Source organism: Oncorhynchus gorbuscha, linkage group LG14, assembly GCF_021184085.1.
Source record: "Oncorhynchus gorbuscha isolate QuinsamMale2020 ecotype Even-year linkage group LG14, OgorEven_v1.0, whole genome shotgun sequence".
Classification (NCBI taxonomy): Eukaryota; Metazoa; Chordata; class Actinopteri; order Salmoniformes; family Salmonidae; genus Oncorhynchus; species Oncorhynchus gorbuscha.
The window spans coordinates 78,598,682-78,626,209 of record NC_060186.1 but is presented as its reverse complement, the minus strand read 5'-3'; the positions used below and the strand labels follow the sequence as shown (position 1 = coordinate 78,626,209).

Genomic DNA, 27,528 nt, shown 5'->3' with positions numbered 1-27,528 from the left:
ATCAAAGTTATTTATAAAGCCCTTCGTACATCAGCTGATATCTCAGTGCTGTACAGAAACCCAGCCTAAAACCCCAAACGGCAAACAATGCAGGTGTAGAAGCACGGTGGCTAGGAAAAACTCCCTAGAAAGGCCAGAACCTTGGAAGAAACCTAGAGAGGAACCAGGCTCTGATGGGTGGCCAGTCCTCTTCTGGCTGTGCCGGGTGGAGATTATAACAGAACATGGCCAAGATGTTCAAATGTTCATAGTTGACCAGCAGGGTCAAATAATAAGAGATCATTTAAGAAGTCAATGTCTTGATAACTAGTTGACAAGTTGAATCAGGTGTGCCAGCTCTGGAATGGATCAAAGACATGTAACGGTTGGGGGTCCCCAAGGAGAGACACTCGGCCCTCCATGGAATGAGTTTGACACCTGTGGTCTGAACTGTTTCCAGCCTCCTCCTTATTATAGACATATGTGCATAAATACTGAATACAAATTATCTGATCAGAACACACACAGATCAAAATAGTACATTTTCAAATAAATAACATCCCCACTTATATTTACAAAAATATGTTCTATAAAGGGGACACATTAGTGCTTGCTTTTTATACCACACACAGTTTGCTTCAAAATCAAAATGAGAGGAGACAACCCTTTGACTGACAGGGGATCCTTGGTAATGCATCTGGAAAACATGGAAAGTTTCTTACAAGCATTACAAATATTCATAGATGCAGGAAGATAATGGCGTTATACAGAATCTGAGCAGTGTCGGGCATCGTCACGGTGATCATGACATCCGTGAAGTAGCAAGCATTTTTTTTTTTTTTTGCTGAGTCGTGAGGTGACGTGGCGAGCGCTCTTCTCCTTACAGACAAGCTGGACGGCTTGGTGATGGGGGGGAAGAGGAAGAGGGAGGGAGACGACGTGGCAGGCATGGATGACTTTCTTCAGCTGCCAGACGACTACGCCACGCGCCACTCTGAACCCGGCAAGAAGAGGGTAAAGTGGTATACACTATTATATCCCGTCGTACCCGTTTCCTGTTTAACAAAACCTCCACATCCTGTCGAATCTTATTCATGCATTTTTGTTGTTGTTGTTGTTAACCTTTATTTGTCCATGCAAGTCTATTCTTATTTACAATGACTGGCCATGTAATATGGTTTGTCCATGCAAGTCTATTCTTATTTACAATGACTGGCCATGTAATATGGTTTGTCCATGCAAGTCTATTCTTATTTACAATGACTGGCCATGTAATATGGTTTGTCCATGCAAGTCTATTCTTATTTACAATGACTGGCCATGTAATATGGTTTGTCCATTTACAATGACTGGCCATGTAATATGGTTTGTCCATATCTATTCTTATTTACAATGACTGGCCATGTAATATGGTTTGTCCATGCAAGTCTATTCTTATTTACAATGACTGGCCATGTAATATGGTTTGTCCATGGTCCATTTACAATGACTAATATGGTTTGTCCATGCAAGTCTATTCTTATTTACAATGACTGGCCATGTAATATGGTTTGTCCATGCAAGTCTACTCTTATTTACAATGACTGGCCATGTAATATGGTTTGCGGATGGTAACATTTTATCATTTGTGACAAGTCAATCTCTGTATTTTAAGGCAGATAATTTCATCACAAAAAACAGGATTATCTATTGGCGAGAATGTGGTTTGATGTAAATACTGTTTCGCAAAATTACTGGAATAGTTCAATTGCAATCATGGCCCATTTCCTGCTCGTGACCCATTTCCTGCTCGTGACCCATTTCCTGCTCGTGACCCATTTCCTGCTCGTGACCCATTTCCTGTTCGTGACCCCGCTGGATGTTTTTCCTTCCTGTCGTCTAGGTTCGCTGGGCTGACCTCGAAGAGCAGAAGGACGCAGAGCGCAAGCGTGATATCGGCTTTGTGGTGGGTCAAACAGACTGGGAGAAAATCACCGACCAGAGCGGACAGATAGCTCAGAGAGCTCTCAACCGCACTAAGTATTTCTAAAAACAGAAGATCACTGCCCTCACCCCCTGCTTCCTGGTTTATAGGTATGTACATTAGTCTGTTAATAATCTAATTTAATGGAGTATTGCCATGTTTCTTTGTGTTTTTGGAGTGGCATTTGTGTGATGGTTTGTCTTTGTTTATTACAGTTAGGAGAGAGGGCTAGTAGTTATACCGGTCGTTATTCATTAATAACGGTAGTTATTTGGAGGTTACGAAACATGTGTTTTATATCCTGGTTAGTTCCCCAATAGGCGGACCCCAAGCTTTTATATATATATATATATTAAAAGTTTTAGGACACCTACTCATTCAAGGGGTTGTCTTTATTCTTAGTTATCTACATTGCAGAATAATAGTGAAGACGTGGAGACTATGAAATAACACTTATGGAATCATGTAGTAACCAAAAAAGTGTTAAACAAATGAAAATATATTCGAGATTCTTCAAAGTATCCGCCCTTTGTCTTGATGACAGCTTTGCCCATCATATCTCTCATACATACACACTACATGGCCAAAAGTATGTGGACACCACTTCAAATTAGTCTATACGGCTATATATCAGCCACACCCGTTGCTAAAAAAGTGTACAAAATCGAGCCCACCGCCATGCAATCTCCATAGACAAACATTGGCCGTAGACTGGACCATACTGAAGAGCTCGGTGACTTTCAACGTGGCACCGCCATAGGATGCCAACTTTCCAACAAGCCAGTTCGTCAAATTTTCTGCTCTGTTATTGTAAAGTGGGAGGCCACAACAAGGTCACCGAACGGAACCGCCGAGTGCTGAAGCGCATAAAAATCGTCTGTCCTCAGTTGCAACACTCACTACCAAGTTCCAAATTGCCCCTGGAAGCAACATCAGAACTGTTCATCGGGAGCTTCATGAAATGGGTTTCCGTGGCCGAGCAGCCTCACACAAACCTAAGATCACCATGTGCAATGCTAAGCGTCGACTGGAGTGGTGTAAAGCTCGCCGTTATTGGACTCTGGATCAGTGGAAACACGCTCTCTGGAGTGATGAATCACAATTCACCATCTAGCAGTCTGACGGACGAATCTGGGTTTGGCGGATGCCAGGAGAACCTTACCTGCCCCAAATGCATAGTGCCAACTGTATGGTTTGGTGGAGAAGGAATAATGGTCTGGGGCTGTTTTTCATTGGTTTTCTGCTGGACCCCTTAATTCCAGTAAAGGGAAATCTTAACGCTACAGCATTTCAGGCTCCCGAGTTGCTCAGCGGTCAAAGACACTGCAACTCAGTGCTCGAGGCGTCACTACAGATCCTGGTTCAGCGGTCAAAAACACTGCATCTCAGTGCTCGAGGCGTCACTACAGATCCTGGTTCAGCGGTCAAAAACACTGCATCTCAGTGCTCTAGGCGTCACTACAGATCCTGGTTCAGCGGTCAAAGACACTGCATCTCAGTGCTCGAGGCGTCACTACAGATCCTGGTTCAGCGGTCAAAGACACTGCATCTCAGTGCTCAAGGCATCACTACAGACACTGATTCAGCGGTCTAAGGCATCTCAGTGCTAGATACATCACTACAGACACTGATTCAGCGGTCTAAGGCACTGCATCTCAGTGTTAGAGGAGTCACTACAGATCCTGGTTCAGCGGTCTGAGACACTGCATCTCAGTGTTAGAGGCGTCACTACAGACCCGGGTTCCTTTCCAAGCTATCACAACCGGCCGTGATTGGGAGTCCCATAGGGCGGTGCACAATTGGCCAAGCGTCGTCCAGGTTAGGGTTTGGCTAGGGGGTAGGCCGTCATTGTAAATAAGAATTTGTTCTTAACTAACTTGCCTAGTTAAATAAAGGTTCAAGAAAAATACACTGGCAGCGAGGTCCGTACAGAAATGGTTTGTTGAGATCGGTGTGGAAGAACTTGACTGGCCTGCACAGAGCCTTGACCTCAACCCCATCGAACATCTTTGGGAGCAATTGGAACGCCGACTGCGAGCCAGGCCTAATGGCTGACTGGAAACAGGTCCCCGTAGCAATGTTCCAACATCTAGTTGAAAGCCTTCCCAGAAGAGTGGAGGCTGTTATAGCAGCAATGTTCCAACATCTAGTGAAAAGCCTTCCCAGAAGAGTGGAGGCTGTTATAGCAGCAATGTTCCAACATCTAGTTGAAAGCCTTCCCAGAAGAGTGGAGGCTGTTATAGCAGCAATGTTCCAACATCTAGTGAAAAGCCTTCCCAGAAGAGTGGAGGCTGTTATAGCAGCAATGTTCCAATATCTAGTTGAAAGCCTTTCCCAGAATAGTGGAGGCTGTTATAGCAGCAAAGGAGGGGACCAAATCAATATTAATGCCTATGATTTTGGAATGACATGTTAGACAAACGGGTGTCCACATACTTTTGGCCATGTAGTGCATGTGTGGGCTTTTTTTGGGGGGGGGACATAAGACTGTAAAATCACCAGAAAATCAGCTCAAATCATTTTTAAATTGAGGAAATCTGTTTCCATGCATAAGTAGAGGCGAACAGGGCCTTCAGAATGTATTCATATCTCTTGGTTTATTCCACATTGTCGTTACAGCCTGAATTCAAAATGGATTACAAAAACAATCTCACCTATCAACACACAATACCCCATAATGACAAAGTGAAAACAAAACGTGCAAATATATTAAATAAAATGCTGAAAATATCTAATACAAGTAAGTAAGTACCCAATACATGTTAGAATTACCTTTCACTGCGTTTACAGCTGTGAGTCTTTCTGGGTAAGTCTCTGAGAGCTTTCCACACCTGGATTGTACAATATTTTCACTTTTATTCTTTTAAAAATTCTTCAAGCTTTGTCAAGTTGATGGTTAATCATTGTCAGACAGCCATTTTCAAGTCTTGCCATAGATTTCCAAGCCTATTTTAAGTCAAAACTGTAACTAGGCCACTTAGGAACATTCAATGTCGTCTTGGTAAGCAACTCCAGTGTATATTTGTCCTTGTGCTTATTGTCCTGCTGAAAGGTGAATTTGTATCCCAGTGTCAAATCGAATTGTATTTTTCCACCTGCGCCGAATACAAGGTGTAGACTTTACTGTGAAATGCTTGCTTAGAAACCCTTCCCAACAATGCAGAGTTTAAAAATAATCAATAGTCAATCAATCATACAATTTAAATAGTAACACGAGGAATACAAATAAAGCACACAAGAATGAAGCTACAAGATCAATGTTTAGACATACGATATGTTTAGACATACGATATGAGGTAGATATGTACATGAAGGTAAAGTGACTAGGCATCAGGATAGATAATAATAAGGTGAGGTAGATATGTACATGAAGGCAGGGTAAAGAGACTAGACATCAGGATAGATAATAATAAGGTATTAGAGGTAGATATGTACATGAAGGCAGGGTAAAGTGACTAGACATCAGGATAGATAATAATAAGGTGAGGTAGATATGTACATGAAGGCAGGGTAAAGAGACTAGACATCAGGATAGATAATAATAAGGTATTAGAGGTAGATATGTACATGAAGGCAGGGTAAAGTGACTAGACATCAGGATAGATAATAATAAGGTATTAGAGGTAGATATGTACATGAAGGCAGGGTAAAGTGACTAGACATCAGGATAGATAATAATAAGGTATTAGAGGTAGATATGTACATGAAGGCAGGGTAAAGTGACTAGACATCAGGATAGATAATAATAAGGTATTAGAGGTAGATATGTACATGAAGGCAGGGTAAAGTGACTAGACATCAGGATAGATAATAATAAGGTGAGGTAGATATGTACATGAAGGCAGGGTAAAGAGACTAGACATCAGGATAGATAATAATAAGGTATTAGAGGTAGATATGTACATGAAGGCAGGGTAAAGAGACTAGATATCAGGATAGATAATAATGAGGTATTTGAGGTAGATATGTACATGAAGGCAGGGTAAAGAGACTAGACATCAGGATAGATAATAATAAGGCAGGTATTATGTACATGAAGGCAGGGTGAGGTAGATATGTACATGAAGGCAGGGTAAAGAGACTAGACATCAGGATAGATAATAATAAGGTATTAGAGGTAGATATGTACATGAAGGCAGGGTAAAGAGACTAGACATCAGGAAAGATAATAATAAGGTATTAGAGGTAGATATGTACATGAAGGTAAAGTGACTAGGCATCAGGATAGATAATAATAAGGTATTTGAGGTAGATATGTACATGAAGGCAGGGTAAAGAGACTAGACATCAGGATAGATAATAATAAGGTATTAGAGGTAGATATGTACATGAAGGCAGGGTAAAGTGACTAGACATCAGGATAGATAATAATAAGGTATTTGAGGTAGATATGTACATGAAGGCAGGGTAAAGAGACTAGACATCAGGATAGATAATAATAAGAGGTAGATATGTACATGAAGGTAGATAAAGAGACTAGACATCAGGATAGATAATAATAGGTATTAGAGGTAGATATGTACATGAAGGCAGGGTAAAGAGACTAGACATCAGGATAGATAATAATAAGGTATTAGAGGTAGATATGTACATGAAGGCAGGGTAAAGTGACATCAGGATAGATGATAATAATAAGAGTAAAATAAAGAACAGATTAGCAGCAGCAAAGGGTGTGTGTGCGTGTAGTGAATTTGTGTGGGAGTGTCAATGTAGTGTGTGTATATACACATGTCTAGACATCAGGATAGATAAGGTAGTGTGTGTAAAGAGACTAGACATCAGGATAGATAATAATAAGGTATTAGAGGTAGATATGTACATGAAGGCACGGTAAAGTGACATCAGGATAGATGATAATAATAAGAGTAAAATAAAGAACAGATTAGCAGCAGCAAAGGGTGTGTGTGCGTGTACACACACATGTCACACACACACACACACACACACACACACACACACACACACACACACACACACACACACACACACACACACACACACACTAAACTATAAAAATACACACTCACTAGACTATATATACACACTGTGTGTGTGTGTGTGTATAAATATATATATATTTATAGTATATGTCTAGTGAGTGTGCGTAGAGTCAGTGCAAGATGGTCAGTGCAGCCATTTAATTGACTGTTCAGCAGTCTTATGGCTTGGGGGTAGAAGCAGTCTCTGAGCCTGTTGGTCCGAGCGCAGATGCTCCAGTAGCGTCTGCCGGACGGTAGCAGAGTGAACAGTCTACGACTGGGGTGGCTGGAGTCTTTGGACATTTCTCAGGCCTTCCTCTGACACCGCCTGGTATAGAGGTCCTGGATGGCAGGGATGTACTGGCCTGTCCGCACCACCCTCTGTGGTGCTTTGCGGTCGAGGGCGATGCATTTGCCATGCCAAGCGGTGACGCAGCCAGTCGAAATGTTCTCGATGGTGCAGCTGTAGAACCTTTTGAGGATCCGAGAGCCTCCTGAGTGGGAAGAGGGACTGCCAAGCTGTGTGGACCATAGTGATGTGGACGCCAAGGCACGTGGAGGGGGGTGGGGCTCTCCCCTTTTTCTCCTATAGGCCTCCTTGGTCTTACTGAGGTTGAGGGAGAGGTTTTTGTCCTGGCACCACACTGCTAAGTGTCTGACCTCTTTCTTGTAGGCTGTGTCTTCGCTGTCAGTGATCAGGCCTACCACCATCGTGTCGTCAGCAAACTTGATGATGGTGTTGGAGTTATGGGTGGCCACGCAGTCGTGGATGAACAGGGAGTACAGGAGGGGAACTAAGCACACACCCCTGAGGGGCCCCGATGTTGAGGGTCAGCGTGGCAGATGTGTTGTTATAGCCTCATCACCTTGGGCCAGCCTGTCAGGAAGTCCAGGATCCAGTTGGAGAGGTTCAGTCCCAGTGTCCCAGGCTTGGTGATGAGCTTGGAGGGGACTATAATGTTGAATGCTGAGCTGTAGGCTATGAACAGCATTCTCACATAGTTCATTCCCCTCTTGTCCAGGTGGGAGAGGCCTGTGTGAATTGCAATTGAGATTGCGTCATCTGTGGATCTGTTGGGGGGGGGGTTATGCAATTTGGAGTGGCTCTAGGGTGTCTGGGATGATTGTGTTGTGTGTCATGACCAGCCTTTCAACGCACTTCATAATTAAAGATGTAAGTGCTACGGGGCGGTAGTCATTTAGGCAGGTTACCTTGGAGCTCTTGGGAACAGGGACAATGGTGGTCAGTTTGAAACATGTTGGTATTACAGACTGGGACAAGGAGCGATTGAAAATGTCCGTCAAGACACTTGCCAGCTGGTTTGAGCATGCTTTGAGAGCATGGCAGATGTGTTGTTGCCTAGCCTCACCACCTTGGGCCGGCCCGTCAGGAAGTCCAGGATCCAGTTGTAGAGGGAAGGGGTTCAGTGGAGTGCCCTGGTATTCGGTCTGTCCCGGCAGCCTTGTTATTGTTTACACACCGGCTACGGAGAGCGAGATCAGAGTCATTCAGAAGAACATGGGCTTTCACTCAAGGCACAATGTTATAGTCCTCAAAGCAAGCATAAAAGGCTTTTAGCTCGTTTTGGTAGTTCTACATCGCTGGGCATCTCACGGCTGGGTTTCCCTTTGTAATAGGTTATTGTCTACAAGCCCTGCCACATACGACGAGCATTTGAGCCAGTGTAATAGGATTCCTCCTGTATTTTTTTTGCATGTTTGATATCTAGTCAAGGGGTTGTAGTGTGCTTGTTGCTTGCATACATGTCTGTGTCCTGTTCCTTGTAAGCGATAGCTCTAGCATGGATATTGTCTGTTGGAAAGCATACTGAACCAGGATTTTTTTGCCTGTGTTTAGCTTTACTCCCTAGTCCTTGCTGATGACAAGCATACCCATAACATGATGCTGCCACAATCATCCTTGAAAATATGAAGAGTGGTACTCAGTGATGTGTTGTGTTGGATTTGCCCCAAACATAACACTTTGTCTTCAGGACATTAAGTAAGAAGGTTGCAGTTTTGCTTTAGTGCTTTATTGCAAACAGGATGGATGTTTTGGAGTATTTTTATTCAGTACAGGTTTCTTCTTTTCACTCAGTTTAGTATTGTGGATTAACTATAAAATGTTGTTGATCTGTCCTCAGTTTTGTCCTGTTACAGCCATTAAATATTTTGAGGGGGATACTTCGGGATTTTCGCAAGGAGGCCCTTTATCTACTCGTGGGTACCATTTGTAGGTCTCTGTGTCCAGTATGAAGGTAATTAGAGGTAGTTTTGTGAGCCAATGCTAACTAGCGTTAGTCCAGATTGCCAGTCATTCTGCTAACGCTAGTTAGCATTGGCTCACAAAACGACCTCTAATTTCCTTCATACTGGACACAGAGACCTACAAATGGTACCCACGAGTTCATCTGGAAGCTCGAAAAGGGCGTCATTGCAAAACCCCAGAAGTATCCTTTTTAAAGTTACCATTGGCCTCATGGTGAAATCCCTGAGTGGTTTCCTTCCTCTCCGGCAACTGAGTTAGGAAGTACCCCTGTAATTTTGTAGTGACTGGGTATATTGATAAAGCACCCAAAGTGTAATTAATATCTATACTATGCTCAAAGTGATATTCAATGTCTGATTTTATTTTTTACCCATCTACCAATAGGTGCCCTTCTTTTTCTTTTTTTAACCTTTATTTTACTAGGCAAGTCAGTTAAGAACAAATTCTTATTTTCAATGACAGCCAAGGAACAGTGGGTTAACTGCCTGTTCAGGGGCAGAACGGCAGATTTGTACCTTGTCAGCTCGGGGGTTTGAACTTGCAACCTTCCGGTTACTAGTCCAACGCTCTAACCACTAGGCTGCCCTGCGAGGCATTGGAAAACCTACCTGGTCTTTGTGGTTGAATGTTTGAAATTCACTGCTCGACTGAGGGGAACTTACATGTGTTTGTGTGGGGTACAGAGATGAGATAGTCATTCAACAAAGCCTGTTAAACACTATTATCGCACACAGAGTGAATCCATGCAACTTATTATTCTGTAGCTCAGTTGGTAGAGCATGGCGCTTGTAACGCCAGGGTAGTGGGTTCGATCCCCGGGACCACCCATACGTAGAATGTATGCAGACATGACTGTAAGTCGCTTTGGATAAAAGCGTCTGCTAAATGGCATATATTTTATATATTATTATTATGTGACTTGTTAAGCAGTTTACTCCTGAACTTATTTAGACTTGCCATAACAAAGGGGGTTCAATACTTACTGACTCAAGACATTTCAGCTTTTCATATTTAAGTCATTAGTTATAAAAAAAACATCTACAAACATAATTCCACTTTGACATTATGGGGTAATGTGTGAAGACCAGTGACACAACGACTGTTTTTATATGGATAAGGTCAAGGTGTGTGAATACTGTTTTTATGTGGATAAGGTCAAGGTGTGTGAATACTGTTTTTATGTGGATAAGGTCAAGGTGTGTGAATACTGTTTTTATGTGGATAAGGTCAAGGTGTGTGAATACTGTTTTTATGTGGATAAGGTCAAGTTGTGTGAATACTTTCTGAAGGCTCTGTATGTGATCGTATCCCAATGTAATCAAGGTTTAAAATAATTCTGTTTTTCCTCATACTAAAGCTGTTGACCATCCGCTCAAAGATAAAACCAGCCCATGGCTGAATGTAATTCGGGGGGGGGGGTAAACCCGGTTCTATGTGAAAGCACCAATGTAACTACTCTGTTGGGTAAACAGAAAAGCACTGTTTTAATTTGTCTATTATCTTTGTCAAAGGAAGGCATAGCATGTTCTTGTAAGATCAGTTAACTGAAAAGTTCATTGGATGGAAATGATAGATTTCCCCCCTTTTTTCCATATATATATCTTTATATATATATATATCTTTGTCGCATATTTTTCAATCAGTTTTCTTCCTTCCTCTAGGTCTGCAGACTGTGAATATGCTTAACCCGTTTCTTGAAAAACAAAGTCATGAAGACTACACATTCTACCTGTTGACTTTTAGGAGATCCATAGTTGTTTATTCCATTATTAGAATACAGAAAAGATTTATCTTGCGTTTAAAAAAAAAAAACTTTACAAAATTATAATTCTTGATCTTCAATTTGAGTATTTTTTTTTTAGTTGTTTTTCCCTTCCTCTTTTCGATGGTAAAATTCATGCACCAGTTTATCTTGAGCTTCGCTTCTCATTTTATACTGTAATGTCTTCCTGTATGTTAGCACTGTTGCTTATTTTATTAAATAAACTGAGGAAACAATAAACGTTTCACACACAAAACAACCAGGAGAGTCTCATGTGTGTGGTCATGTGGGCTACGCCATGGAGTCTTCTGTGATGTCTGTTTTCATGGCAACCACATACAGTACAACCTCAAAAGATACAAAAACCAATTTTTTGTGGTGTTTTTTTTTTAAGAAATATATTTCAAAGTTTCAAATCATTTCAATATTTCAAACAACCTTCATTGCAAATGTGTTTGTGTCTGTGAGGTCCTACTGCATTTACAAGAGGTATATAAGCCAAAGTGGTGGTACAACAGTAGCCGGAAGGTTCTTGGTTCAAGCCCTGAGCCAGGCGATGAAGTGGGAGCTGAACTAACAACCGTAGGGCTGCTGGCCTCTTCGCCACTGGCTGCCATTGTGCCCTTGAGCAAGGCACTTGGCTCTCAAACCGCTACAGGGAGGATGCATTGTGACTGACCCTTTGCCTCAATGTATGTGTGTGTCTGGGGGGTAAGATTAAATTAAATTAGTTTTCAGTGCTCAAATCAAACCACACACACAGTATCACTTTCTCATATTTAATTCTATTTAAACGTTCACGTTGCATTCTCGTAAACTCCTGAACGTTTGATGTTAAGGAAAAGTTGGCATTCACTGTTTCTTCCAACAAATCCAAAACTGAATTGACTGTATATATGTGTGTGTGTGTGTGTGTGTGTGTGTGTGTGTGTGTGTGTGTGTGTGTGTGTGTGTGTGTGTGTGTGTGTGTGTGTGTGTGTGTGTGTGTGTGTGTGTGTGTGTGTGTGTGTGTGTGTGTGTGTGTGTGTATATATGTATATATGTGTGTGTGTATATATATGTATATATGTGTGTGTGTATATATGTATATATGTGTGTGTATATATATGTATATATGTGTGTGTATATATATGTATATATGTGTGTGTATATATATGTATATATGTGTGTGTGTATATATGTGTATATATGTGTGTGTATATATATGTGTGTGTATATATATGTATATATGTGTGTGTATATATATGTATATATGTGTGTGTATATATATGTATATATGTGTGTGTATATATATATATATATATTTGTGCTGTTTTAATGATGACACAGTGACACAGCATCCTTTACGTGTAAAACAAACAAAATATCAAGATTATAGTAAAGGTCAATTCACTACACTATCAACTTGCTAACTGAAGCAAATGCCATGTTCCTTAGGGTTTTGTTTTCTGTACAAAGATGCCCTATAGGTATGGCATGCAAGCCAAAACAACTGAGCCAACAATGGTCACCTGTCTTTTTCACAGTACGATCTCATTAGCAATGGCAAACTTTACCAGCCCATATTTGCCTCAATTTGTATTATTATTATTTTCGTAACATGACATCCCCTCCTTTTGCTAATTTGACTGAAATAAATGCTGACTGCACCGCTATAATCCAGATTGACAAATTCAGAAACATACAATCTGGATTATGCTGCAGTCTAAGTGAATATGATCAATCATGACAATCTGAGAGAATATATATAGAATATAATATATATAGAATATAATATATATATATATATATATATATATATATATATATATATATATATCCTCTAGTGTAGTTGTGAATGGGCATTCTGTAAATAAACCATATGGTTCTGGCAGGAGCGGACCAGGCATTTCTAATCCACCAGACCATTATTTTCTTTGAGGCCCTTATTATTATTAGCATTATTGTTATTATTATTATTATTATTTGCCTAATAATGATCATTCTGTGCAAAACATCCAATTTAGAAAGTTCCACTGAGTCAGTACTGAGACTCATTCTGTCAGTACTGCAAAAGTCAGTCCAATTTCAGTAGAAAGTTCCAGCTCTAGAGTCAGTACTGTAGACTCTAGAGTCAGTACTGCAGGCAGCTCTAGAGTCAGTACTGTAGGCAGCTCTAGTCAGTACTGCAGGCAGCTCTAGAGTCAGTACTGTAGGCAGCTCTAGTCAGTACTGCAGGCAGCTCAATTTAGTATTATTTGATTATTTACGATGACGGCCTATACCGGCCAAACGCGGACGACACTGGGCCAATTGTGCTCCGCCCTATGGGACAATCATGGCCGGTTGTGATACAGCTTGGATTCGAACCAGGGTGTCTGTAGTGACGCCTCTAGCAGTGCCTTAGACCGCTGCACCACTCGGGAGTCAGTCACTACTACAGGCAGCTCTAGAGAGAGTCACTACTGCAGGCAGCTCTAGAGAGAGTCACTACTGCAGGCAGCTCTAGAGAGAGTCACTACTGCGGGCAGCTCTAGAGAGAGTCACTACTGCAGGCAGCTCTAGAGAGAGTCACTACTGCAGGCAGCTCTAGAGAGAGTCACTACTGAGGGCAGCTCTAGAGAGAGGCACTACTGCGGGCAGCTCTAGACAGAGTCTCTACTGCGGGCAGCTCTAGAGAGAGTCACTACTGCGGGCAGCTCTCGAGAGAGGCACTACTGCGGGCAGCTCTCGAGAGAGGCACTACTGCGGGCAGCTCTAGACAGAGTCTCTAGAGCTCTAGAGCACTACTGCGGGCAGCTCTCGAGAGAGGCACTACTGCGGGCAGCTCTCGAGAGAGGCACTACTGCGGGCAGCTCTAGAGAGAGGCGTTACACTACGACTCTGTGATTTCCTGGAGATGCACTCAACAGAACACTGCAGCACCACTGGTGGGCGAATCAACTAATATTCCCGGGATATATGAAGACAAACCCACAAGCCATGTTTTGAGGTCACACCTGTTGTCTGATTGAAATATCCAATATGGAGCTTTTGATTTTGCCTTCTTTTCCTCTTCCTGTGAGACATGCTGGAACTTTTAGCAGAGACGTCAAGGTGAGTATATTGATATGATAAAAGGAGCGATGTGATGTAAACTAGTTTTGAAGTACGTCGGCTAAAAGAATGTTGTTATAGTCAAGTGTGCTGGCCGTCTCCTCCTTTTCTGGTATTGAATATGGGGTGACGTCAATGTTACGTGAGTTTAGGTTTGACACGTTATACAGGTTTCACTGTTCTGATCACACCAGGCTCGTAGAATGAGACGCATGCTGACTTGCACCTATTGTATATTAAAGGATTTTGTACTTGTGCGGATTGTGTTTGTTTGCTTTTGTCTGTCCAGTTGTTGTTTTTTACAACAGTTTAGAAACCATCAGTGGTCTCTTGAAACTTTAAAACATGTTTAGATTATGTAATGCAATGACGTCGTCCTCCCATTCACTAACATGCCTGAAACTGCCTTCGTAATTGACGCACACTGGAAAAATTCTAAATGAAGGTATCTTGTATTATTGCTAGATTGATCTGATGTAGCAAAAATACAACTTTAATTCACATGCGCCAAACATGGTTTTAATAATAGATTCTACAGCAAGTTAGTACTCAGCCCTCTGATAGGTGGAGTGACTGACTGATATTAGCATCCACTTCTCTCTATAGTTGTGTGTATAATGTACATGCGCCAACATGGTTTTAATAATAGATTCTACAGCAACGCCTCAATATCAATCAAAATTGTATACATTTATTTTTATTTTATTGAAACTACATTGCAATTTGCTCTACAATCCTCCTACTGTGAATATAAAAACGCAGCTGTGACATAGCTCTACTGTACAGCCGCACATTTCACACGACGGACCTCTGAATGAGAAATGGGGTTAACAATGCTTTTTTACTTTACACTGTTTTTCCAAAAAACGATTTACAGAACCTTCCACATTGACCATATATTGAAACACCGGGTACCCTGTCCTGCTGTTGTACTTTTAGCATGGCTTCGATTCAATACATGGCCCATGCAGGAAAATACACTTTGTTTTTAAATAAGGCAGCCTCCCGTCTGTCTCTTTCTATGGTGTGAGGGGGGCTTTGAATTCAGCCGGGACGTCACTGTCCAGTTTACTGATGACCTTATAGATGGCTTTCTTCCAGGATGGGTCTGAGTCTCTGGCCAGGGAGATGGAGATGTAAAACTCCTGTAGTGTGATCTCAGCCACTTCAAGGAACCTGTCAGGAACCTGTAGATTAAAGGCACAACCTGTAAGATATATGTAAATGGACAATCTGCAATTCAAAAACAAGCCGCCACCATTTTGGTTTAAAACATTTTTTTTTAATAAAATAAAAAACTGATGGGTGTGGAGAAATGTAACCGCTCGAATGTATAGACAGAGCTATAGAGGCAAAGAATGGCCATCTGAGTTACAGCTCATATGGAAATCGGTTAACAGTAAGACATTCATTTAGCCCTAATCTATGGATTTCACATTGACTGGGAATAAACATGTCCATCTGTTGGTCACTGATACCTTAACAAAACTATTGTGGCGTGGATCAGACAACCAGTCAGTATATGGTGTGACCAGCATTTTTCTCATGCAGCGCGACACATCTCCTTCACATAAGAGTTGATCAGGCTGTTGACTGTGGAATGTTGTCCCACTCCTCTTCAATGGTGGTGCGAAGTTGCTCGATCCAGAGCATCCCAAACATGCTCAATGGGTGACATGTCTGAGTATGCAGGCCATGGAAGAACTGGGACAGTTTGAGCCTCCAGGAATTGTGTAACAGATCCTTGTGACATGGGGCCGTACATTATCATGCTGAAACATGAGTTGATGGCGGCAGATGAATGGCACTACAATGAGCCTCAGGATCTCGTCACGGTATCTGTGTGCATTCATAGTGGCCATCGACAAAATGCAATTGTGTTAATTGTTCGTAGCTTATGCCTGCCCCATACCATAACCCCACCGCCACCATGGGGCACTCTGTTCACAACGTTGACATCGGCAAACCGCTCACCCACACGACGCCACACTCTGTCTGCCATCTTCCCGGTACAGTTGAAACTGGGATTCATCCATGAAGACCACACTTCTCCAGCGTACCGGTGGCCATCGTCGGTTACGACGCCAAACTGCAGTCAGGTCAAGACCCTGGTGAGGACGAAAAGCACCTAGATGAGCTTCCCGGAGACGTTTCTGACATTTTGTGCAGAAATTCTTTGGTTGCGCAAACCCACTCTTTCATCAGCTGTCCGAGTGGCTAGTCTCAGACGATCCCGCAGGTGAAGAAGCTGGATGTGGAGGTGCTTGGTTGGCCAAATTCTCTAAAATGCCATTGGAGGCAGCTTATGGTAGAGAAATGAACATGCAATTCTCTGGCAACAGCTCTGGGGGATATTCCTGCAGTCGGCATGCCAATTGCACGCTCCCTTAACTTGAGACATCTGTGGCATTGTGTTGTGTGATACAACTGCACATTTTAGAGTGGCCTTTTACTGTCCCCAGCACAAGGTGCATCTGTGTAATGATCATGCTGTTTAATCAGCTTCTTGATATGCCAAACCTGTCAGGTGGATGGATTATCTTGGCAAAGGAGAAATGCTCACTAACAGGGATGAAAACACAATTGTGCAAAAATTTGAGAGAAACTTTGTGCATATGGACCATTTCTGGAATATTTTATTTCCATTAATTAAACATTGGACCAACACTTTACATGTTTATATTTGTGTTCAGTGCACAGTCGTGGCCAAAAGTTTTGAGAATGACACAAATATAAATGTTCACAAAGTCTGCTCCCTCAGTTTGTATGATAGCAATTTGCATATACTCCAGAATGTTGTGAAGAGTGATCAGATTAATTGCAAAGTCCCTCTTTGCCATGCAAATGAACTGAATCCCCAAAAAAACATTTCCACTGCATTTCAGCGATGCCACAAAAGGACCAGCTGACATCATGTCAGTGATTCTCTCGTTAACACAGGTGTTAGTGTTGACGAGGACAAGGCTGGTGATCACTCTGTCATGCTGATTGAGTTTGAATAACAGACTGTAAGCTTCAAAAGGAGGGTGGTGCTTGGAATCATTGTTCTTCCTCTGTCAACCATGGTTACCTGCAAGGAAACACGTGCCGTCATCATTGCCTTGCACAAAAAGGGCTTCACAGGCAAGGATATTGCTGCCAGTAAGATTGCACCTAAATCAACCATTTATCGGATCATCAAGAACTTCAAGGAGAGCGGTTCAATTTTTGTGAAGAAGGCTTCAGGGCACCCAAGAAAGTCCAGCAAGCGCCAGGACCATCTCTTAAAGCTGATTCAGCTGTGGAATCGGGGCACCACCAGTACAGAGCTTGCTCAGGAATGGCAGCAGGCAGGTGTGCGTGCATCTGCACGCACAGTGAGGTGAAGACTTTTGGAGGTTGGCCTGGTGTCAAGAAGGGCAGCAAAGAAGCAAAGTGGTCCATCTGTAGCTCAGTTGGTAGAGCATGGCGCTTGTAACGCCAGGGTAGTGGGTTCGATCCCCGGGACCACCCATACGTAGAATGTATGCACACATGACTGTAAGTCGCTTTGGATAAAAGCGTCTGCTAAATGGCATATATCTCCAGGAAAAACATCAGGGACAGACTGATATTCTGCAAACGGTACAGAGATTGGACTGCTGAGGACTGAGGTAAAGTCATTTTTCTCTGAATCCCCTTTCCGATTGTTTGTGGCATCCGGGAAAAAAGCTTGTCCGGAGAAGACAAGGTGAGCGCTACCATCAGTCCTGGGTCATGCCAACAGTAAAGCATCCTGAGACCATTCATGTGTGGGGTTGCTTCTCAGCCAAGGGACTGGGCTCACTCACAATTTTGCCTAAGAACACAGCCATGAATAAAGAATGGTACCAACACATCCTCCAAGAGCAACTTCTCCCAACTATCCAGGAACAGTTTGGTGACGAACAATACCTTTTCCAGCATGATGGAGTACCTTGCCATAAGGCAAAAGTGAAAGTGGCTCGGGGAACAAAACATTGATATTTTGGGTCCATGGCCAGGAAACTTCCCTGACCTTAATCCCATTGAGAACTTGTGGTCAATCCTCAAGAGGCGGGTGGACAAACAAAACCCCACAAATTTTGACAGACATGCATTGATTATGCAAGAATGGGCTGCCATCAGTCAGGATGTGGCCCAGAAGTTAATTGACAGCATGCCAGGGCGGATTGCAGAGGTGTTGAAAGAGAAGGGTCAACACTGCAAATATTGACTCTTTGCATCAACTTCATGTAATTGTCAATAAAAGCCTTTGACACTTATGAAATGCTTGTAATTATATTTAAGTATTGCATAATAACATCTGACAAAAATATCTAAAGACACTGAAGCAGCAAACTTTGTGGAAATTAATACTTGTGTCATTTTCAAAACGTTTGCCCACGACTGTAGTTTGAGTTTTATAAAAACATTTATATTTTGATTTTATATGATTTAGTTTTAAGTGTTTTAGGTAGAGAAAGTAGTGGATTTGTTCCCTGTTAGCTAGTGATACATAGTGATGCACAAGTTAAGTCTGTTTGAAACATCACATTCTCCTGGAAGTGTTTACCCTCTTGGATTCTCAAGCTTGTAAACCACATTAGAAAATAGTTTGAAAAGCCCTTTGATTTTGACCCTTGAACCTTTGACCCCCCCCTACAAAAAAAAAAAGACTAAAACTGAACATATTCATGTCGGTTTTTATTTTGGTTGTTTTTAAAGATAATAGTTTTAGTTTTTCAAACAAGTTTCTTTAATTATTTTTACTTTAGTTTATGAAATAGTTTTTTTTTTATGATTATTTTTAGTTTGAGTTTTAGTGTACTAAAAAAAAGCCTTTGACACTGTCATGCTTGATAAAATGGCACGTTTTCTGTTATACAAAGTAATTTTGTCACCTGGTTGGCGGACGTGTTGATGGTAAGTTATACATGCTTTTGAACTGTCAGTCTTTTCTTTGTCTTGTCATTTGTAGTCGTTTGTGATGTCGTTTGGCAAGATCACAATGCTTGGGTAAGTAAGCAGGCCGGTAGCAGGCTTGGTTTGAATCCAGGTCCAGGGAAAGAAGTCAAAAGGAACTGGCAACAGGTTTAAAATCTCCTGCCGTTGTTCCCTTGAACAAGGCATTTAAACCTCAAAAATAGTTCTAGGAGTATTGCAATGCAGCTGACCCTGGGATCCAGCCAAAATGTTAGTTGTGTGTGTGGTGTCCAGGAAGGGGGGGGGGTCAGAGTAGAATAAACAGTTGATTCTGTTGATTTATGAATAAAACTCATATTCTGTTCCCCATTATGACATCAGACAGAATAACCAACATCAAATGTAATCAATTCCACCCCTCTGAACTATCAGGTTTTATATCTGTCTGGCCTATTGACCTTTGACCCATTTTTAAAGCGTTTTGTTTGTTTTCAACTCACCATACTTGAATTGATCTTTGTAGACGTGTACAGATTTAAAGCTTTTTTTAATATATATATATATATATATCTGTGCTTAGAACATACATACCTGTTGTACATGCTGACCACATATAAACCATGTATTGTGCATACCATCTTATCTTTGGATCAGATTGACTGTCTGTACAGGAATCCAGCTGAACACAATGGAGACGTAAGGGATGAAGTCATGAGCAGTACAATGAATTCAATCTGTGTGAATCCGCAACTAGCTAAACAGAATGGAGGCTCGTGAGATCAGGATGGTCGTACGATTTTTTTTTTTTTACGAATACGGAGATTTACAGTACCTGAAAGTCATTGGCCTTGTTGTAATGCATGTTGAGGGCTCTGAAGAGCTCCGAGTCTCTCCTCACTGCTACATCCCTCACACTGTTAACTCCCTTCACGCGGGCCTGGCGGGCAAACTTCTCCATCTGAATATAGTAGAACTCTCTGAAGTTACTGAACCATTTAATCAGCTGGGACATGATACACCGAGTGAGCTGTATGGGAACACAAAGAAACAAAACCATTTGGGTAAGTACATTATAAGTTATTTTAAAATGAGTGATAGTTATGTCTGGGTTATTTCACTTTGACGTAGGTTTAATTTAGTTGTTTTTAGTGTGAGAATTTTGTTCATCCAACTGTTTCTGCATTCTTTGTAAATATGTCAATAAATCATGTATGAACTATTTTGAATAAAGCAAATTGCCCACAGTTATGTGTGCAGTGATTTGTTTTCAATTGGGGTATTCTATCTCAACATTTCAGGTATTCGCTCTACCAGGACTTGTAACACTGGTAAAGGTCATTCATTCATATGTCTCGATATATAACACGCCATTTATAACACATTTAAATCTGTATACACTATATATACAAAAACATGTGGACACCCCTTCAAATTAGTGGATTCGGTTATTTCAGCCACACCCGAAGCTGACAGGTGTATAAAAATCGAGCACATAGCCATGCAATCTCCATAGACAAACATTGGCAGTAGAATGGCCTTACTGAAGAGCTCAGTGACTTTCAACGTGGTACCGTCATAGGATGCCACCTTTCTAAAAATAAATGTTAAAAATGTCAGTTCATCAAATTCTGCCCTGCTAGAGCCAACTGTAAGTGCTGTTATTGTGAAGTGGAAACGTCTAGGAGCAACAACGGATCAGCCGCGAAGTGGTAGACCACACAAGCTCACAGAACAGGATCACCGAGTGCTGAAGCATGTTGCTCATGTCCTCGGTTGCAGCACTCACTACCGAGTTCCAAACCGCCTCTGGAAGCAACATCGGGAGCTTCGTGAATCGGGTTTCCATGGCCGAGCAGCCGCACGCAAGCCTAAGATCACCAGACACTTCACCATCTGGCAGTCCGACGGACGAATCTGGGTTTGGCGAATGCCAGGAGAACGCTACCTGCCCGAATGCATAGTGCCAACTGTAAAGTTTTTCATGGTTCGAGGTAGGCCCATTAGTTCCAGTGAAGGGAAATCTTAACGCTACAGCATACAATGACATTGTAGACAAATCTGTGCTTCCAACTTTGTGGCAACAGTTTGGGGAAGGCCCATTCCCGTTTCAGCATGGCTACGCCATGAGATCGATGTGGAAGAACTTGACTGGCCTGCACAGAGCCGTGACCTCAACCCCATTGAACACCTTTGGGATGAATGGGAATGCCGACTGCAAGCCAGACCAATGTTCCAACATCCTAATGGAAATCATTTTCAGAAGAGTGGAGGCTGTTATAGCAGCAAGGGGGGGGGGGCAACTCCATATTAATGTCCATGAATTTGGAATGAGATGTTGGATGAGCAGGTGTCCACATACTTTTGGCCATGTAGTGTATTTCATTACCTGGATATCGGAGAAAAAGGCTGTGAGCACGTTGGAGCTAGGGTAGCGAGTATAGAAGAACATCAACTTGGCTTTCTTCAGGTGGTGTGTGGTCAGACCCTCCTACAGGTCAGGTTATGGAGCTAACAAATTTAGATGTTGTGTGGTCAGACCCACCTACCAGTCAAAAGTTTGGAGACACCTACTCATTCCAGGGTTTTTCTACATAGAATAATAGTGAAGACATCAACACTGAAATAACATGTATGGAATCATGTAGTAACCAAAAAAGTGTTAAACAAATTAAAATACGTTATATTTGAGATTCTTCAAAGTAGTTACCCTTTGCCTTGATGACAGCTTTGCACACTTTTGGCATTCTCTCAACCAGTTTCACCTGGAATGCTTTTCCAACCGTCTTGATGGAGTTCCCACATATGCTGAGCACTTGTTGGCTGCTTTTCCTTCACTCTGCGGTCCAACTCATCCGAAACCATTTCAATTGGGTTGAGGTTGGGTGATTGTGGAGGCCAGGTTATCTGATGCAGCACTCCATCACTCTGCTTCTTGGTCAAATAGCCCTTACACAGCCTGGAGGTGTGTTGGGTCATTGTCCTGTTGAAAAACAAATGATAGTCCCACTAAGCGCAAACCAGATGGATGGCATATCACTGCAGAATGCTGTGGTAGCCATGCTGGTTAAGTGTGCCTTGGATTCTAAATTAATCACTGAGAGTGTCACCAGCAAAACACCGTCACACCACCACCTCCATGCTTTACGGGGGGAACCACCGCACCTACTCTGCGTCTCACAGAAACAGCAGTTGGAACCAAAAATCTCCCATTTGGACTCATCAGACCAAAGGACAGAGTTCCACCGGTCTATTGTCCATTGCTCATGTTTCTTGGCCCAAGCAAGTCTCTTCTTCTTATTGGTGTCCTTTAGTAGTTGTTTCTATGCAGCAATTCGACCATGAATGCCTGATTCACGCAGTCTCCTCTGAAAAGTTGATGTTGAGATGTGTCTGTTACTTGAACTCTGTGAAGCATTTATTTGGGCTGCAATCTGATGTGCAGTTAACTTTAACGAACTTATCCTCTGCAGCCGAGGTAACTCTGGGTCTTCCTTTCCTGTGGAGGTCCTCATGAGAGACAGTTTCATCATAGCGCTTGATGGTTGTTGCGACTGCAATTGAAGAAACTTTCAAAGTTCTTTAAATTTTATCGATTGACGGACCTTCATCTCTTAAATTAATGATGGACTGTCATTTCTCTTTGCTTATTTGAGCTGTTTGTGCCATAAAATGGACTAGGTCTTTTACCAAATAGGGTTATCTTCTGTATACCACCCCTACCTTGTCACAACACAACTGATTGGCTCAAATGCATCAAGAAGGAAATAAATTCCACAAATGTACTTTTTAACAAGGCACACCTGTTAATTCAAATGCATTCCAGGTGACGACCTCATGAAGCTGATTGAGAGAATACCAAGAGTGTGCAAAGCTGTCATCAAGGCAAAGGGTGGCTACTTTGTAGAACCTCAAATCTAAGATTTGTTTAACACTTTTTTTGGTTACTACATGACTCCATATGTGTTATTTCAATGTACAAAAGAGAAAGAAAACCCTGGAATGAGTAGGTGTGTCCAAACTTTGTTGACAGGTACTGTATATTCAGGTTATGGAGCTAAACAGATACAGATGGTGTATGGTCAGACCCTCCTACAGGTCAGGTTATGTAGCTAAACAGATACAGATGGTGTGTGGTCAGACCCTCCTACAGGTCAGGTTATGTAGCTAAACAGATACAGATGGTGTGTGGTCAGACCCTCCTACAGGTCAGGTTATGTAGCTAAACAGATACAGATGGTGTATGGTCAGACCCTCCTACAGGTCAGGTTATGTAGCTAAACAGATACAGATGGTGTGTGGTCAGACCCTCCTACAGGTCAGGTTATAGAGCTAAACAGATACACTACTCAAGTCATTCCATACATCAGAATAATATGAACGGGAGAAAATGCATAGTATTCCTAAAGAAAATAACGTCTACTCCTTTTTTCTTTTCACGTCAATAGGTTTCACTGTGTTTCTACACTCCCCACTTCAATATTTATACCGTTTGAAAACAAGCTTCTGTGTCTGAGTCCCGACAATTACTTTCAAAGACAGATTTTATTTTTTACATCAATGTTTTTCTCTGTCCTGTAATCATTAGACGACACTCAGACAGTAGAAGCAATTTCCTTTCGGAGTAGAGATCACAAGATCAAAGGGTAAATTCTCCTTGAAGTGCAGCCTTCCACAGCTACTAATGCTCTCCCAAGCCTCATAGATATCGTTCTCCCGGATAGAGAAGAAAACTAAATTTATTTATTTTTTCCGTTTATAGACTATCCATGTGGTGCAGAGAAAGGTTATTATGAGACACTTAGCGAAAACCTCAAAGAAAGGCAATCTTTCTTAGGCACAGTATTGTGGATATGACTCATCCTACCGTTAAGCCAATTGCCTCTAAAGAAAGCCAACCAAAGAATCTATAATTTGGTGGAAATTAAAAATACAGATCGTCATTGATTGACCACAACATATTACAGATTGACTAAATCAATGAAAAGTATATAGTAGTATTCTTTAGTAAAATATTGGTGCAGAGCCGTGGTGTCGTGGTGACACTTCCTGGCACGTCACAAATACTTTTTACACCACCGGATACCAGTGGTGTAGAAAATACTTTAAAGTACTACTTAAGTATCTGTACTTGACTTTACTATTTATATTTTGGGGCAACTTTTACTTCACTACATTCCTAAAGAAAATGATATCCTTTTTTACTGTCTACATTTTCCCTGGCACCCAAAAGTATTTGTTACATTTTGAATGCTTCACAGGACAGGAAAATGGTTTAATTCACACACTTATCAAGAGAACATCCCTGGTGATCCCTACTGCCTCTGATCTGGAGGACTCACTAAACAGAGAACATCCCTGGTCATCCCTACTGCTTCTGATCTGGCGGACTTGCTAAACACAAATGCATCTTTTGTAAATGATGTTGTAGTGCCCATTGCTATCCGTACATTTTTAAAAACAAGAAAACTGTACCGTCTGCTTTGCTTAATACACGTCATTTGTAATTATTTATACTTTTGATATTTAGAACCAAATACTTTTAGACTTTTACTCAAGTAGTATTTTACTGGGTGACTTCCACTTTTACTTGAGTAACTTTCTATTAAAGGGTATCTATACTTTTTACTCAAATATGATAATTGGGTACTTTTTTTCCACCACTGACAGAGACCGGGGTTCTGTTTCTCCTACTTCCTGTGTCTCCCCATCTCATTTCCTTACTGTCTGAATAATGTGATAAAACACCAAAATGTAAATAAAATACTATTTTCAAAGGATACATTCAGCACATATGAGGTCCTCTTCACCATACTCTGAAAGCTACCATACTCCATCTTAACGTGAGGGAGACCGAGACTGTCCAGAAACATATTATGCCCTGTGGCTGTGGGGTGGTGAACCTGTGGACTCCTGGGTGGCCTGGAGGTCACCTTGGACTTCACTTTGACCGGATCCCACAATAAGTCAACCATCTCTGGGGTAGGTAGACCCACGGTAGTAGGTCTACACGGGAGCCCTCCGAAGGTATCGTGATGGAAACCGCTGTGTTTCAGGTTATCCAGTACTTGGTGGTCTTCCTGTAGATCAGTGGGGTGGTTGTATAGGAGGAGAGGCCTTGTCAATGTCAGGTTTAGAGAACATGGGCGAGTCATTGAAGCAGGCTTTTGAACAACCAGAGATAGAGCCTCGGTTTGAATCTCTGGTAGTTGTTGGGCCATACCACTCTTGGAACACGGGGGGAGTCGTGACATGCTGTCTACGTGGGTGGATGATGACGTTGGCTCATGAGAGCTGAGGAACACGGGCTCATCGTCTGTTTCCGCCATTCCCCCATCCTTGATGTGTAGCTGTGGTGCCTTGAATATTGTATGTGATATGTTTTTGAAAATAGAGTCAACGCTTGAGTTTACGGCTCTGGAGAGCTCATACTTGAGAATATCTGCTAGGAGTTTGTCTTCTTTGTCTGGGTTTGAGTGGATGTAGTCAGTTTGCTTGTGATTCTTCCACCCCAGATGACCTCTATCTAAAGGCCCTCCATTGTTAAACTCACTGTAAGGGTCCATAAACACCTCTGCCTCCGGGTATCCTTTGTTCCAAGTACTTTGGTGGTCGTCCTCCATCGCACCTGTTGAAAACGTCCCATCCCTGACGTCCTCCTGAGACTCAGTCTGATACTCGTAGATCTGGATGAACCTGGCCTGGAGTTGACCCAGGAGCCTCTGCATGGTCTGAAGCTGCTTCTTCAGGTTATGGCCTTCGTCCGTACTCTTTCCGCTAGCGCCCCCCGTCCTCAGGAGGTCCTGGTGCTGCGGCACCCTCTGTTTCCTTTTGCTCTCCTGTTTGTTTTCCATTGTCTCACTCTGAAGGTCATTGGAAGGAGTGGTTTCTCCATGTGTACAATGAACACTGGGACTGGGAGGAGAGACTGCTATGCCTCTGATGATGTTCTCTACTCTGGCACGCTTTGCCTGACGTCTATCCCCCAGCTCCAGGGTCCAGTCCTGGTTCCACCCGGCTCCATTGGGGCTGGCCCCGGTGGATGCCTGGCTGGCTGGAGACAGAGGCTCCATGGTGGTGCTGCTGCTCTTGGAAGAAGTGCTGCTGTGATGATCCACCAGTCTAGGGCTCATCAAGGCAGAGAAGGAAATATGCGCCTCGGGGTTGTAATATGCAGCAGAGCTCTCCTGGAGGGTCTGTTCACTCTCAACGGTTTTCTGTAGGAGCATAGAGATAAGGGATCCTCCGCTTGAGCGAGAGGAGGATGGAGGGGTGGACGAGTTGTATGTGTTGTCGTGTAGAAAGGAGGGAGGATGCTCTGCTCTGTCCTCTGGGTAGGTGCTGCTGGGGAAATTATGCATGCTGTGGTCCAGAAGGCTTGGGTTCATGCTTCATGCAAAATAAAGACAAATGTACTTTATCTTAACAAATGGTTTTAGAAATTAGACACAGTTCTACAGAAATCTTAAAGGAAAACAATATTGTTCATGGAAAACCAGCAATATGGCAAAATGTAAAGTTATTTCCCCCAGAAAACATATAATTTTAATGATAAAACTATATTTAGAAGATCGGCTATAGTATTTATTAATAAATCAATTTTGCAATTGGTAATATCTATTCAATACTGTATTTTGTCCGTTAACAGCTCTTTGAAAGTTATACGTTTTGTGAAGTCAAATCTACCAGACAACAATAGCTGTATTCATAGTGTGCAACTCGTAGAATATTACTCACATTTTAACTCAAAACTATGTGGATATAATGTCAATGCTAGAAAGGGAATATATATCCTGTAAAGAAGCACAATTTAAATGTTTTTTACTTTTTTTAAATAAAATCTGTTGACTGATAAGACTGGAACGAGCACTACTTTTATAAGTGTCGAAATGCTCTAATGTACCGTTGTTAGCAACAGACAAGTTTTAAGAACCAAATGACGAGAACCTGCTATTCATTTGATGAAATCCAATCACACTATTTCTTTTAATAAAAAAAAATATATTTGAGCTATTACTTTTTTAAAAAATCATTATCTTTGTTGAGAATATTGTTACAGCTTATCGTCTAAATTTCACCTGTCTTATTTCCTAAGATCCCACAGACACAAACAAGAAAAATTATATCTGCCTACCTGTTGCTCAGAGTGAAGATAGCTGTCCAGAAAAGAGAGAAGAATTGATGCGTGCCACAGGAGAGGAGGGTTATTATAACAGGGCAATACTGTATTTCCTAGAACCCCATAAATCCACACAAGGAGGGGGCGTGGCACCTTAATAATAAATGCAACCTCATTATCGATTAGCTCATGCCATTAGCCTCTGTGGGAACGAAATGACAGACAAAACATTTCCTAATTAATTTTTTTTGCACAATATCACACCGCATGTTTTTGAATGACGCGTGTTTTATTATTTAGCCTTTTTTTTATTTCTATAAAATTGATCACAAAATACGATTTCTTCAATCATTTATAATATTTTAGACAACAAAACGCAACCTAAAGTTCAGACTTTTGGAGTGTATGTAGTCAGGCCTGGTAGAATGAGCTACCTCCCCTAATCATTAAAACGAGTTTTAGTTTTGTCCCTCGTTGCTTTCC

General features: G+C 41.9%; 2 protein-coding genes across 2 annotated transcripts in view; one reads left to right on the top strand and one right to left on the bottom strand.

Annotated features, from left to right (window-relative positions):
- The window catches only part of ylpm1 (YLP motif containing 1), a 56,295-nt gene extending 44,650 nt beyond the window's left edge, over positions 1-11,645 (top strand). The window contains exons 22-24 of the mRNA XM_046299208.1: positions 866-993; positions 1,862-2,052; positions 10,852-11,645. Coding sequence (XP_046155164.1) covers positions 866-993; positions 1,862-2,008 — 275 coding nt within the window. The 3' untranslated portion in view covers positions 2,009-2,052; positions 10,852-11,645. The remainder of the gene's footprint in view (positions 1-865; positions 994-1,861; positions 2,053-10,851) is intronic.
- A 2,964-nt stretch (positions 11,646-14,609) lies between these two features.
- LOC123995576 (prospero homeobox protein 1-like) lies at positions 14,610-26,314 on the bottom strand. The gene is made up of 4 exons (XM_046299207.1): positions 24,710-26,314; positions 21,316-21,417; positions 19,762-19,956; positions 14,610-15,214 (listed from the first exon to the last, which is right to left on the bottom strand). Exons 1-4 carry the CDS (start codon positions 26,312-26,314, stop codon positions 15,047-15,049), a joined length of 2,070 nt encoding a protein of 689 aa, XP_046155163.1. The 3' UTR covers positions 14,610-15,046.
- Positions 26,315-27,528: the final 1,214 nt, after the last annotated feature.